Source organism: Miniopterus natalensis, chromosome 21 (assembly GCF_054644295.1).
Source record: "Miniopterus natalensis isolate mMinNat1 chromosome 21, mMinNat1.hap1, whole genome shotgun sequence".
NCBI lineage: Eukaryota > Metazoa > Chordata > Mammalia > Chiroptera > Miniopteridae > Miniopterus > Miniopterus natalensis.
The window spans coordinates 4,602,861-4,617,994 of NC_142101.1; the positions used below are offsets into that span (position 1 = coordinate 4,602,861).

Consider the following 15,134-nt stretch of genomic DNA (forward strand, 5'->3'; position numbering starts at 1 on the left):
TACAATGAGCATTGTCTTTGGTTCTGGCCAATGAATCCTGGAAAATGGTTTCTTTGTCTTGAATACCCTCCAAACGTCTTTCTTGTACTAACATCCATCTTGCATAGTTTCATCATTTATATCAAATGGTCTATTTTCCAAAAAGACAGATATGGCTTTATGATACCTGTTGGATGTTACATTGTATTTTAGTGCCCCCATAAGAGGGTAAAGTAATAGTAGGTAGACGCAGGCATGCTGTGTGCCCTCCTGTGCATATCTTAGAATAACAAGAGAGAACATGGGAAATATCTCTGGGGAGGTCTGGACTGATCTCCACAGAGACTGTGCTGTGGCGCTGGGCAGTGTGCTCCCGGGTACAGGGACACACCTGTAGTTAACTTGTCCCATAACCTTTAGAGAGTCTGCTCCTCTCTGTGTCCAAATCAGACTTGGGGTGTGGTTTTACATTCTGATCACACCTGCTCCTTACTAAGCCCTTTTCTTTAGTTAATTAGGCCTTGGTCTCTTTATCTCATCTTCATATATATTTTGGTAGATTTTTTAAACAGCTATTTTGTTAAGGTATAACATATGATTTTATACATTTATTTTAATAATCATATTTTGTTTTTTCCTAATAATTAAGAACTGTTTCAATCTCTTAATATTCTGATGGTTAGAGTAAGAACTCATTTTCTGTTAATCCCACAACTTGTCAGAATGTAAAGAAAATGCATTGAGACCTCAGCCTAGATTTTTTTGAGCAGCCATGTGGTCTTGGATCTGATGAACTGGTTGGAACACACCTGCTAGCTGGGTGCCCCTGGGAAAATTACATGATCTGTTCGAGCCTCACCTTTCCTGGAATGGAAAGACAGGGTTACTTTTATCTACCTTATAGGGTTTGTTTGTTTTTTACAATTAATGAGATTATGTGTGTGATGTGCTTACAACATTGCCTGGCATATCCTAAGTTCTTGATATAAGAACAGTTATCATTTATTATGTACTTAGAATAAAGGAAGGAGCTGAATACTGTGTACTATATTATCCTAAGCTGTAGAAAGGAAACGTTAGACTTTTATTGCATCCACCCTGAATTGTACATAAGGATAATTGGGCTTATGGAGTTATTTTGTGATTCCCATTCCAGAGTTTTACTGCTGGACCTGGGGCCAGAGCATTTCTTTCATTCATTCATTCATTCATTCATTCATTCATTCATTCATTCTTTATAGAACACCATGAACGTGGGATTCAGTGGTAGGCAATATAAACAAGTCTTTACCCTTAAAGATTGTGGAGCTAACAGTATAAAACAAATTAGTGTGTTTGGGGAACAATAAGAAAGGAGTGGATATTTGGAGGGAAATGTGTAAAGGAATTTATCGACTAAATGTAAATGTTTTGAGGTCCTTTACTGTAATGAGTTACTCTTATCACTATTGCCATCATTAATCTATTGGTGATAAGAAGTAACTGGCTTCCTTGGCCCCTTATAAACCAAGACTAAAGAACCACAGCACTGTGTTTCATTAATCTTTAATAAGTAAGTACAGCATATTATTTTAAAATAGAAGCTTCAATGTTTAATGTTGAATACATTCTTTTATTTTGGATTTTGCTTTCACATTATAGCCCATGTACAATATCAGTCATTTGAAATATGTGCACATCATTTTGGCTGTGCTAATACGCTTTTTTTTCCTCCTATAGGCTTTCTACAAGTATAAGAGAATTACAGAATTTTAAAGTCTTATTACAACACAGTAGGTAATAAAGGCTTTTATATGTCTAATTAGAGACATAAAGTGACTGTGAGGACTTTTACTCTTGGACATTCAGCAAAAGGAGACTAATCTTCAAAGACTTCAAGAATTCTGAACTCTTAAAGAGAAAATTCAGATGTTCACTTGAATATTTATGATTCCTAATAGAATGTCAATTAGAGGTATTTATAAATGAAGTATGTACTTTTAAAACATGTAAGTTATGCTAATTCTGTGTTTAATTTCATGCGTTTCCATCTGTTGAATATTCTGCTATTGTTTGTTTAGAATTGGTTTTGTTCTTACTGCATTATGCTTTATTTCCGGTTGTCAAACTTAAATGACTATGTCTCCATCCTAATGACACTGTTAACAGTCTGTTGTGAAAAAGGAGAGCCAGGGAACACACATTGTTTAGGGCTGGTCTCAGTGTGAAAATTTGTCAGTGACTTTAATGTGCGCAGCCTTGCCTAGCTCTGTGTCACCTTCTAGGATATGGAGTCAGTGTGATGAGTGGCCTTTTAAGTGTATAGTTTCAGAAGTTACTTAAGAATCCCCAGGACTTCAACTTCAGTTTCATTGTTTTTTATTTAAGTTTTTAGTTGCTGTTGTAGTTTTGTTTCGGTCTAAAGGACCTGTTTCGGTAAAGGTGAGTAAGTATGTCCCCCGCCAAGATTTCCTGGCTCCGAGGGTTCTTTACTTAGAGCCTAGGCATCAGTTGCTTTTGATTTTGTGTTTCTTTGTTTCTACTCCAATTTTAGAAATTTTTATTTACTCTAAAAAAAAAAAAAAAACCAAAAAAATAATTGCATAAATATTTAACAGTTTTCATCTTGATAAAATTTGAATGGGATTTTATGAATTTATAATGCCAATTTAAAACATTATATGCACAAATTTACTACTTTAAAGTAAGCATTTTAAAGGTTTTATTTTGGGACAAAATCTATGCAATCCTCTTAGTCTGATTTTCTTTGGTAGGAGATTTAAGTAGGTAGATTAGTTCAAGCCTTTTACCTTCCCCTCTCCTCGCTCTTTTTCTGGTTCCTTGTATATAAATGGTACTTCGGGTGATTTGTACCAACAGATGACTCATTGTCCTAACAGTCATTTCCTAAACCTGGGATTTAAATATCTTTGATATTTAAAGTATTGATTCTTTTAAAAGATGTTAGTAGGTACAATGTGGTTAATTTGGAAGGTTGCCTCTGTGTGGAAGTAATGTAGGCACAGAATAGTTTTTTCTTAAGGCTCTTCAGTCGTTTGTGAATAAGTGCTCTTAAACCCCTATCTTCTCCTGCCAAAGCCTGAGGTGTGTTCATTGAGTTAGGGGCATGTTTTAAATTGTGTTTAGTTGGCTCACCCCTCTTTTAAAAATATTTAGTCACCCTTGGAGGGAGAGATGTGATCGGAGGGAGGAAAGTCTTGTTAACTATTTTCTTATCCAGTTTCTAGCCTTTATAGAGCTGGGTTTTGTTGTTGATGGTAGTGGTGACATTTTTTGTTCAGTTGAGTACAACAGGCTGGCTTGACTGGAGCTGCCTCCATGTTTCCCTTTCATTTTTAGGGATGCAAATATCTTATGATGGGAGAGGGGGACCTTAAGGTAAACTTGTTTAAAAGTGAATATGTAATATCGCTGGTAATTAATAATTATTCTTAGTGTTCATTCAGAGTTTAAGAAAATGTGAACGTTTTGCACTTTGTCTATTTTTACTGTAAGCTTAAAAATCTTTTTGGTGGTGTGTCTTCCCCATTCTCTCAGCTAAAGATAAAGCCTATTATTTACACTCAATTTACTGGAGAAAATCCTTGGTCATTTCCATTTGCCGCTTTTTTTCTTTACTTTGATTTGTTTCAAGCTTAGAGTGAGTTCTAAGAAATTCAGAAGTCATTAGAAAAAACGTTCTTTTCAGAGTTTAAACAGATTCTTTCACTACGAAGAAATAAACAAATGAAGTATATTTAAGCTGAAATGTATTTGGTTCGCTTATTTTACCGTAAGTTAGGCTGGGGCAGCCTGCGTTTTGGGTGTGTTCCTGACATGATCTCTGCGCTGGAGACTGTTCCGTGAGCCGGGTGACGTTCCCAGGCTCCTGCGCTCACCATTGCCTGGCCCCCTCGCCTTTGCCACGAGCAGTGCTGGAGCGGAGCCCGCTCTCTGGGGAGCTTGGCCAGAGCACCTCTGGGCCTTTTTCGTTATCTCTTCACCTAATTTGAAAATCCAGCACTTGATAATATGGCAGAAATGATTTTAGCTGCTGATGAAGTAACGAAATGAAGGAAGGACAAGACCCCTTCCTTCGGTGGCATGAGTTTATTTTTTTTCTTAAGTGGCATCTCTGTTAGAAATACTCTGTATTAAAATTGTAAAATGTTAGTGTTTCTCCTGTGTTGATTCCTAGGCTATGAGGAGGACCGGACAGACTAGAATAGTTCTCATAGTTCTGAAACTTGCTAAGCCAGGCGTCGTGAGTGTGAACGCTTCGGCGTTCTTGGCGCCTGTGTCTGCCTGTCCTGAAGCACGTGGTGTCTCCCGCCTCCACCAGGTGCCCTGTGGATGAGAAAGGACAGTTCTTTGACCTTCATCCATGTTGCCTTCAGCTGGAAGCTTGGAATAGTTCACGGTAAACCTCTCAGCAGTTTTCGAGCTCAAGTACCTGTGGAAACCATAGCTGTTCGCCAGAGCAGACTGGGGGCACGGTGTCGTGGAACAGCACAGACCCACGCGTGTGCTGTTTGCGGTCACATCTGCAGGCTCACCTTTGCTTTGAACAGAATTGCAAATACTGTGGCGGTGTACCCACCCTACGGCGGAAATGTGAATTAAAGTAAATGTTTCTCCCACCTTTCTTTCTTGTGTTTCCCCCCTTTTAAGTGTTTCCCTTGAGAAGAGGGCTTGGTTATAATTTGTGGAGAAGGGGGAGAAAAGTCTTAAGTAGCCTGGGGCTGCTCCTTCCTGTCAGGATGGCAGACTCTGAACGAGGGCTCTGGGTGAAGCCCCCCCCCCGCAGCACAGCAGGTGCAGTCACTGTTTATAAACAAGAAAGCGGAGGGAGAGGCTAAGTCACTGTCAGGGTCATAGGTTCTAGGTTGTGGGACTAGAACTTGGACCCAGGAAGTCTGACCCGAGCTTCATCTCAGAATGTGCTATATCTGTGATTTTGTAAGTTGGCTCATTGCCATTCCACTAAAAATTAGGGACTTTCAGCATCTTTTGAATTGTATTGAGTCGTAAGGCTTTTTGAGTATGCTTATTTTATTTTATTTTTTGAATAGGCAATACAGTCACATGGTTCAAAAACCAAAAAATAGAAAAGCTTTACGGTGGAATGTCTTCTTTGTAGCCATATGCACCCCTCCCCTGCCCATCAAAAATAACCTCTGGCCTTGGCTTCAAGGCTCCCATCCACACTTGAGAGGCGCACACAGACTCGTTTTTACAGCCGCATCATACACAGACTGTTTTTTGGGGGGGTTTTCTTGACTTAATTTTTCTTGGCAGCTCTCCGCTATCTCTAGATAGATAGCTTTCTCTTTGTCTCATTTTTTCTGTAACTGCTTGTATTCCATTATACGAATGTGCAATAATTTAACCAGTCCCGTTAACAAGCATTTGGATAGTTTCCAGATCTTGTAGAGACATCATTTCACATGTATATGATTATGCAGTTGTACAGTTCTGGGGTAAAAGACATACACATTTGTGTGGAAGATTTTACAACATTGCCCTCCGTAGGAAGTTACCAGTTCACATACCCACCTGTAATTCAGACAATGCCCGCTTACCCACGCCTCACAACACAGGTGTTATTAAAAACTTCTGTATTTGCCATTGTGATAGATGGAGAATTACACACCAGTGCATTGTAGTTTACATTTTTATTACAAGTAAGGTTGACTGCCTTTGTACTTCCTTTTGTGTTTACATCTTTACCCATTTTTATACTGCCTTGTTGGTCTTTTCTTGCATTTCTAGGAGTGTTTTATTGGTTAGGGGTATTAATCCTTTTACTTTAATGAGCTGCAAAATTGTTTTTCTGTCTTTTGACTTTGCTTACGGTGGCTTAGCCATGTGAATTTTTATTTTTATGCAATCTGTCGGTTTTTAGTGGTTTCTGGACTTTGAGTCATACTTAGAATGCTGCCTTCATTCCACAGCAATGATTTCCCTATATTTTCTTCTACAGTTTTTATGGTTTAGTTTTTTTAAGCTAAATTTTTATTTATTTGGAGTATATCCTGGCCAGAGGTTGATGCAACCTAACTCTCCCCAGATGGCTGCCCAGGCACCCAGCAGCATCTGTTGAAGTCTGCCTCCCCTCGCTGTGTGGTATTATGTTCATCACGCCTGTCTCTGGCCGTTCACCTCGCGCCAGCACTGCGCTGCTGCAGGTTCATTGGTCCTGTCTCCCCCCCCCCTTGTTTTTTTTTACAATTTTCTCTAGCTGTTCTTGTTTATGCCATATGACCTTTAAAAATCCTTTAACATAATGCGTAATAAAACTGCCCAACCAGTGTTTCCTCCCAAGGGTTGCACTTTTAACCACTTAATGTGTCACTATTCTTTTGATACTTTACCTGATAAAGATCTACTTTTTACTGCTGCCTGCTGTATTATTTCAGTACTGTTTGCCAGGCCCAAACGAGAGGGCAGAGAGGCAGGATGTGTCCTGCCTGTGGAGACAGAATTTCATCTCAGTGCTTCTAAGACTTAGAAGCTTCTAAGACTAACTTGAGATCTATAGAATCCTTACTTCCTTTTTTATTCCATCATGAATTCTTTGTCCAAAAGTTGGACATCTGTCAAAGACTCATAAGAAAACACGGAGGGGCCCCTAAATGAGTATTAGACCTGTGAAGTCGACATGGGTGGGTAAAAGCACAGGTGCAGGGAGTTACCTTACAAGACGGTGTCCCCTGTGCATTCACTGTTCCAGATGAGTGTCCTGCCAGCGTGGCACTTAGGGGCTGTGGCCAAACTAAGTTATATCTAGTATATAGAGATGCACCCAGAGGAGATTCTGTCCATCAAGGATGAGGTGCTAACGTGGAAACTGGTGGAGAGGGTCCTCCATGTGAGTGAACCTCAGGGTAGGCCCGACATGCCCTCAGTTAACTGTCGCAGATTAAAGCCGTCCCCCTACGACCAGGCCAACGCACTGTGAGCATTCGCCTCACTGAATTCCGATGTGATTTAATTTTCCATGTGGGTTTCCGTCCCAGAATACACCCCCAAATGGGTAAGTGTCCTACTCCCTTTGACAGGTTTGAAATCTGCAATCCTGAAGTCCAGAGCCTGGGCCAGTGAACTCACCTCGGGCACAGCCCAGGAATACTCAGGGACACAAACCGAATGGCCTAGGGGAGCAGTCTGTGTTCTAAGTATACCTTTTATGCCACAATTAAAACCCTCCAGGTCCACCCTGACTTGGAACTGCAGACAGAAGGGCTGTTGTAGGGTAACAAGGTTCATGGGAAATTGAGACTGAGTCAAGAAAGGTCACAGTGATAGGGACCAGCAGAGAAATGGAAGGACTGTGAGGCTCAGAGGCTAAAGAGAGCCAGACATCTGAGCTCCAGTTCTGACCAGGCTCAAGTGCAGAGGCGGAAAGTCTGCCCAGGGATAGAGGCTAATATTCTGAGTGGTAGGGCAGCCAAGGTCCAAAGGGCAGGCCAGGTGTGGAGGCTACAGAGTTAGTGCTGGCAAGATGCGCTTAGTTCCCAGGACAGGTCCCACCATAGGTCAAGGGACAGAGATGAGCAATCCAGCTTTGGAGGAGCTGGGTAGTCACTGGATCTGGGTCTGAGGACACCAAACCCCGACCTGGTGACCTGGGCAGGAAGTCTCAGGACCCTACACTGGGTAAACCCCAGCGGTGCCCAGGCCCAGAGCAGCCAGACGCCAGGTAAGGAAAATGAAGAGACATGGCTGGCGACACAGGGACACCACCAGCAGACTTCAGGGTGTTTTGACCCTCTGGTGCAAGGGCTCTTTACACACCCCTGCTAAGGCCAAGAGGAGGGTTAACGGAAAGGTGTGTCTAAGTTTAGACTGGACCAGACACTGACAGGCCCCGAGCCCAGTGTCCAGTGTACTTAGCAGATACTGACCAAGTTCCTCCTCTTATTCTCACTGTCCTTTCTACGTAAGTGTGTCCCCACTTTAGTCAGTTCATGTAGTTTTGGACAAGAATTCCTGTTTGCGCCCGAGCCTTGCCGTGAGAAGCCTGAAGCAGCACCGTGCACAGGCAGAAGCAGTTAATGAACTTCCGTCACCTGGGGTAAGATGGAAACGCGCATCAGCTGTGCCCCACCGTCCTACACTAGTCCATATTTTACATGCGGTAAAGCGAGAGCAAGGGACCTTTTTAACCAAGTTTCTTTAGTTGGAAATCTTGATAAAGTTTCAGATATTTAGACCCATTTACTTCTAACGTAAGTTCACCTTTATTGTTAAAAAAAACAAAAGCAATATTCTGGAAATAGTCATTATGTAACTATAATGAGAGCCCCTTTCTTGAAGCGCTGCTCACACCAGGGCTTTCCTCTCAACAGGGCGTAAGTGCTCGAGGCCACCCGAGAGCAGTTCTTTTGGATTTTCATAGGAGTCTAGGAGTGGAGGCCGGGCCTGACCTTCACAGCTAAGGACAGGGCCCAACGTAGTTAACAACCGCCTGCCATGTTCAAGTAGGAACAGACGTAACTAAGTGTGACTGACGTGGACACTGTCAGAAGCAAAGCCTCGTCCAGTCCACAGCTGTGTGACACACACGGGGTGTTTTCATCGTCGGCTCAATTAAACGGGTTCACTGTAAAAAGGAAAAGGCACCAAGAGGGCTGTCAACCCCCATCGGCTGGGACTCGGGGGGTCTCCTCTGCAGAGGGCGATGGGACCACAAAAACTCGACAGGCGCCTTGGAGCTGGACCAGACGGAGATGAACGACGGGCCAAATCGCGCAGGGATGCTGGCACTTCCCCGCAGGGTTAGCTAACTCCATCGCGTGTCCTCAACTAGGGGACGCCGGTGCTTCAGAAGCAGCGACCGCCCGCCCCGCTCCTGCACTAGTCTGTACTTGGTATCTCTCCCAGGGTCGGCTTGTCAGTGCACTTAGCAGACACGTCGGTTAGGAAGCCACGAGAACTTTAATTTTCCTCTCCATCCAAATCTGCAACATTTCACAGGGTCTGTATCACCGTTTACAACGAGAAAAAGCTTGGTACAGTTCTCAACGTTCTGGGCAGGTTTATGACACTTGTGCTTTAGCGTTACTTTAAAAAGGGGAAGGAGAGAAAAGTGGGCATTCAGAGCGGTTTACCCTTTCCAGTAAGAAGTAACAGCGCAGATGAATACTAGCAGCTTTACCACAAAGCAGACTATGGCTTTTACCAATCAGTGCTGGCTACTTCCATCTTCCTGCCAGTAATGACAATAATAAAGTGTTATACATCATAGGATGAGTGTAATAGTTCCATGGTTTTAGTGATATTTCTATCACTATTTTTCTACCCTTGCCCTGGCCAGTAGCTCGGTTGGAACATCATGCTGATGTGCCCGGGTTTCGGGTCTGATCCCCAGGAATCAACCAGTGAGTGCATGAATGGGTGGTTTTCTCTCTCCTTTCCTCTCTAAAATCAATAAATTAAAAATTAAAAAACGTCTACCCTTGAATGAGCTAACATTGAACAACTGCAGTACCTTCTGGAAGACTGATTCTGAGCATATGCTGGGCCTGCCCCCATAAGTTATAAGTATCAGTGACAAAGACAGTGACAAGTGACAGGTAAGGGTGATCTTAGAGCTACTTAGGTTAACAACTTATATCTTAAGGCAGCCTGAATAATCAGTGCAGATCTGCGTCAGCGTAGAATTTCCCCTGAAATAACTTAAATTCTTCCCAAGTTCTTCCATCTCCTGGAAGGCGAGACTGTCGGTGGGGTTGGCGGGGAAAGGGGTTCTATACGAATGAGAACCAGTCAGGACCTACTAAACCTTGAGACGAGCTTTAAATACCTTCGAGATAAGAGAAGTAACTTGATCTCTGAGAACTCGGTGCCAGAGAGAAGTTATTCCTGAGGACAAGTGGGGAGACATCTGAAGGGGTTCGTCACGTAGGCAGCCTCCCGGGTGTGCGTCCCTTCACCCGCCTGTCCCGTGGGCCTTCGGGCAGAGCAGGGGCTTCCTCTGCGGTTTTGTAGGAAAGCAGAGCACTGGCCTCCCTAGAGCCCGTCTCCCCTGCAGGCAGTTTTACACTGCAGCGCACACACGTCACATACTACACACACAAATACATCCTGAGGTTCTGGGAGGGCACTGGGGTCGGAGAACAGCACTTCACAACATGTTTCACAAGGGAAAGATGACAGAATGCAAGGGGCAGTTGTCTGGAACGGGCCCCTCACGTGACAGACGGGAGCCGGCGAGACAGGACCGAGGGCCTCCTCCACGCAGGTGCCTTCAGAGCTACCTGACAATGAAGCACGGCCGGGCATTAAAGGGACACAGAGGACCCGCAGCCCGTGGCTCCAGGGCCAGGGGTATTTACTCTTCACCCCCTTTGAGAACCCCGCCTGTCCCTTCAGTGTCGCGGGCGTCCCGTGGGCTGGGGAAGGAGCATTCTCACTGAGTCCCGAGGCGATGGGGGCTAATCTCACCCGGCGGAAAGCTGCAGAGGCGGCTGAGGAGTCACACCAACCCTACGAAGAGTTTAGCATGATCGCCGGAGCCACATCAGCGCCCCTGAGAAGGAGAACCCGACGTCTGGCAACCCCGAGAGTCCCGGAGGTGGCATCGACTACCGGGCCTTAAGGGACTCTGAGGGCCCGGTGACCGTATATAGTGCTACACTCGGCTACGTTCTAACCTCCCCCGGGAGCCGTGTGGGGAGTCTGCCAGCGGAGCTGAGTCTGAGTGACCCGAAGAGGTAAGGATTTGAGGAACTTTAGTCCTGAAGCCTTGAAGAACCCTCAGACCACATACTGTGTACTTTTAAAGTGAATTATGCATAAAAGTCTGTGCAAACTATTACATGTATTGCAGTAACATTCTCAAAAACCCCGAGTACATTTTAGCATTATTACTTAAGTTATATAAAATACATTTTTATAAAAGTACGGAATTTTTAAAGTTTAAATTATACCCACTGAAATAGGCAGCCAGGCCCCCTTTTTTAGTACTAAAATAAGGTTTTATCGATCTAAATTATTGCTTAGTCCTATGGAGCCATTAGAAACCTGTAACAAATGAAAATCAAGTCCTATTTCTTAAGGAAAAGTGCCCTAAAGATTCAGCCGTCATTAAGTTAGTCTTTCTGAAGCTTTTCAACTCTGGAATCTTCCGTAAAACTGTCAACTGGTGCTACCCACGGCTGGGTTTGTCAGGATCCAAAACTGAGTCTGGTGGCAGAGTCCCTGCGTGTGCCAGGAAGCTGTTGGCATGCTGTCCCCAATCATAGTAGTCTGGAGCAAAACTTCAAAAGAAAAAGAGGCAGTTCAGTGACTTGAGATATTGTACTGATTGATGACTTCGTATAAACAACAAGTCCACGGGTTTTTAAGGAGTGTTACGTGCAGGGGCTAGAAGACCACTCACCAGAGTCTACAGGTACAGAGATACTAGAACCATAAGCCAATCACAACATAAGAAAAGGTCCCAGCAACAAACTGAATCCTAAGCAGAGCACATAGAATTCACCGCCTGGGTGTCTGGACAGGTCATTCTGGGCCTCAGTTTTATTGTCTGTCGCTATCTTGTTGGGCTTTTTTGAGTTAATACCTATAAACTGCTTAGAGCAGTACCTTAATGTAGAGTTAACAATAATGTACGAGTATTATTAGTGTTATATTCTCCCCTGCCTGCGTGGGGGACGGGTCTTTCCTTCCTCCACGCAGGCAGACTCCCTGGGCTCTGCTGCTCTGGCAGGTGCGGGGGGAGGGCGCACAGGGAACCACACGGCTGAGGAAATGCGACGGGGTAACCGGATAAGGGACCGGTCTTAGGGAGGAGGGTCAGGATGACTCTGGGTAAACTGTTAACGCCAGGTCTTTAAATCCACTAAGGACTGCAAACAATAGCTTTCTCTTCTGAGAAACAGGCGGCCTCGCACTTCCCCTTGGCAGGAGCAGGGCAGGGAGGCCCTGGGACAGCACTGGGTCGGCCCATTTGCCTCGCCGCCCGCTGGCCTCACAGTCCCAGATGAGCAGGTAGAAAGAGGGACATGATCACTGGGCAGTGGCATGTGGCTGAGGCATCAGAGGCCGGAGGAAAGGGGAGGGGGTCCCAGCCGCCACCACCCCTCCTGTGCACACTGTGCGGCGGGCGGCCTGGCCCAGGTGAGGAGCAGCCCGGGTGGGGTCTGAGCTCGGGCTGAGGTTGGTCCCACACATTCAGGTGTGTCCTCTGCTGCTCACCGGTGCTACCTGCAGCTCCAGGGTTTCCGAGCGGGCACTTTTTTCTAGTTGGAATCCACTTCCCCAGGGCAGCCCTTGCCCTCCTAACCTGAGCAAGGGGCTTACCTGCCCTGAAGTCCCTGAGGGGCGATGTTCCAGGCAAGGTCATCGTCACTGTCATATCTTCGAGGGTTGTCGAAGAAGTAGGACCTGGGACTGAATCCATGGCTGGGGACCAATCCAGGGCTGGTCTAAAAGGACAGTTACTGTTCAGCACATGCTCAGAGAAGGGGCTCACAGGACAAAGGAAAACAGGTCCTTTGCAGGAGACAAAAGATGCGCTGCTCCTCCGGACAGAGTCTCTCCCTGTTCAGCTGCAGGTCATTTCTCTTGCTTTTATTTTTAAAAGGTCCTATTTCTTTTATCCATATGGACAAAATCTTCCAGAGTTCTGCTTACAACTATGAATTACCACAGTATTAACCCCATAACGAAAACCAGACAACACCCAAATTAGCCAAACCAGATGGCCCAAATAATGTGGGCATTCACAACAAATTAAAATAATGAAATAATAGTGATGAAATAATTTTGAAAACATTTCTTATCCAGTTTCCATACCTGCCTATTTCATCCTGTTTCTGTCCCCAAGCTGGGTTTACCTCTCAAAAATGTTCAAATGACTGGTTTGAAGCAAGCAGATCAGAACTATACGATACAGCAAAGCAAAGCTGGCGTCACACCCGGCATCTGCCTGACATCCTTGTGCATGTAATTAGTGGTCCATTTAAAAGTCAACCAGCAGAATATGGAACAGAGCTGCTGTGTGAGGGTGTCCGCATGTGAATTCCTGCTTTTCTGAGACTAATCAACCACATATAGGGAGCAAGGCGGAACTTACACGAGGTGTGATGCCTCAAAATTTGCTGTTGTAGCAGTTCAAGGATGAATGCAAAGAATGAAGCTGGACCCTTACCTCATATAAAAGGGATCTCAAAATGGACCAAAGACCCAAATGTAAGAGTAAAAACCATAAAATTCTTAGAAGAAAACATAGGAGCAAATCTTCATGACCTAGAATTTGGCAACAAATTAGCTAAGACTCCAAAAGCGTGAGCAACAGAAAGAAAAGCAGAGAAACTGGCTTCATCCAAGTGAAAGACTCCTGCGCTTCAAAGGGCATCGTCAAGAAATTTAAAAGACAGCCACAGCATAGGAGAGAATATTTGCAAATCACGTATCTGACAAGGGACTCACACCTAAAATATATAAAGAACTTCTTACAACTCAATAATAAAAACACAACCCAATTTAAAAATGGGCCAGGCAGGGTGTGGCTCAGCGGCTGAGGGTCGACCTAAGACCCAGGCGATCAGGGTTCGATTCCCGGTCAGGGCACATGCCCGGGTGGCGGGCTCAGTCCCCAGTCAGGGGCCTGCAGGATGCAGCCGATCAATGACTCTCCCTCATCATTGATGTTTCTATCTCTCTCTCTCTCCCTCTCCCTTCCTCTCTCTGAAATCAATAAAGATTTTTTTTTTTTTTTTAAATGGGCAAAGGATCTGACAAGGCATTTCTCCAGGAAAGCCAATGAGCACGTGACGGGGAAAAGGCAAGTCAAAAGCCACAGCGAGGCAGCACTAACGCCAGGAAACCTAGCGTCAAGGATCAGAGCACAAGTGCTGGGGGCTGGGGAGGAACCAGAACCGCACACACTGCTGCACCCTCTGCGGAGGAAAGCCTGGCAATTTTTCAAAAGTTAAACACAGAGTTAGCACGTCACCCAGCAGCTGAACCCGAGATACATCCCCAGGAGGAATGAAGACACGTTCACAGAAACCTGCAGTGACTTCAGAGCAGCAGCGTTCACAGCAGCCGAGGACGGAAACGGCCCAGTGCCCAGCAGCAGAGGAAGCAGGACAGGTGACCGAGACGCGGTGCGCGCAGTGAGGACCGAGTCCCGTGCGCCTACGACGTGAAGGAGCCCTGAACACATGCTAAGTGGAAGAAGTCACAGGAAACCGCACACGATGCCATCCCACTCGCGTGGAAGCAGAGAATGGGAAACCTAGAGAGAGCACGCTGAGGGTGGGCTGGGCTGGGGACGGGATGGGAGTGATGAGAGGTACAGGGTTTCTCTGTGAGCTGATAAAAATATCCGAATAGCCCCCAAAAACCACTGGACTGTACACATGTAATAGGTGAATTGTATGGTATAAAAATTATATCTCAAAGCTCTTTAAAAAAAAAATGAGGATGTGTTTAGGGTCTGACTTTACAGAAGCCTCCAGGTGCTCCCAACGCACATTAAGGTCCGATGACAACGATGAAAGGGCAGAAACGGATCCTGAGGTCGAGGAAACATTGCCCTGGACCAAGGGCCTCATCGGTGAATGTCACCAAACATCCAAAGAAGGGCCCACCCGTCAGGTTGGCTCACCACCTGCCCCGCTCCGGCCTCGTGTTTCTCCTATTCCTGGCTCGCTAGTGACCATCCAGAGATGAATTAAGAAAAAGACATAACGAATTGGTTATTGCAGCTTTCCTTTCCTTCCACCTGCATTTTGCTCACAAAAACCATTGGACAAAAACCATTCTTTATACTTTCCCATGCGTTTCATACACCAGTGATTCAAAATTCTACCCCCAGTGACTGTGGTTGGAGTAATTTATGGAGCAAAGCTCCCAGCTTCCTCTCCGCCCGGTTTGCATTTTCTGTTCTGTCCTCAGAAAGACGTTTACACCAAGTCGGTTGAGCAGAAATCTGGTCGGAGGCCAGATTGGGGCAGTGGCTTCACAATGTTTTTAATTCCCTATCGCCCCTACAGCATAAGACGGACAAAAACCCGAAGTTCCCATTTATCTTCGTTTTCTGAAATAGAAGCTGACAGATTTGTTCACAGCAGGCCAAGGCTCAGATACCAGTGAGCCTGCTGCTGCATTAGGGGAACAGTCGATCACTCTCTCCGGGCCTGAGATGCAACTTACTTCTG

At 45.2% G+C, this 15,134-nt stretch overlaps 2 protein-coding genes across 2 annotated transcripts in view; one reads left to right on the forward strand and one right to left on the reverse strand.

The window, feature by feature from the left end:
* The window catches only part of ERO1B (endoplasmic reticulum oxidoreductase 1 beta), a 44,147-nt gene extending 40,016 nt beyond the window's left edge, over positions 1 to 4,131 (forward strand). The window contains exon 16 of the mRNA XM_087828937.1: positions 1,699 to 4,131. Within this exon, the coding sequence (XP_087685063.1) occupies positions 1,699 to 1,759 (61 nt within the window). The 3' untranslated portion in view covers positions 1,760 to 4,131. The remainder of the gene's footprint in view (positions 1 to 1,698) is intronic.
* An 861-nt stretch (positions 4,132 to 4,992) lies between these two features.
* GPR137B (G protein-coupled receptor 137B) overlaps positions 4,993 to 15,134 on the reverse strand; it is a 41,972-nt gene continuing 31,830 nt past the window's right edge. The window contains exons 6-7 of the mRNA XM_016199881.2: positions 12,268 to 12,392; positions 4,993 to 11,222 (exon numbers count right to left, since the gene is read on the reverse strand). Of these exons, the coding sequence (XP_016055367.2) occupies positions 11,111 to 11,222; positions 12,268 to 12,392 (237 nt within the window). The 3' untranslated portion in view covers positions 4,993 to 11,110. The remainder of the gene's footprint in view (positions 11,223 to 12,267; positions 12,393 to 15,134) is intronic.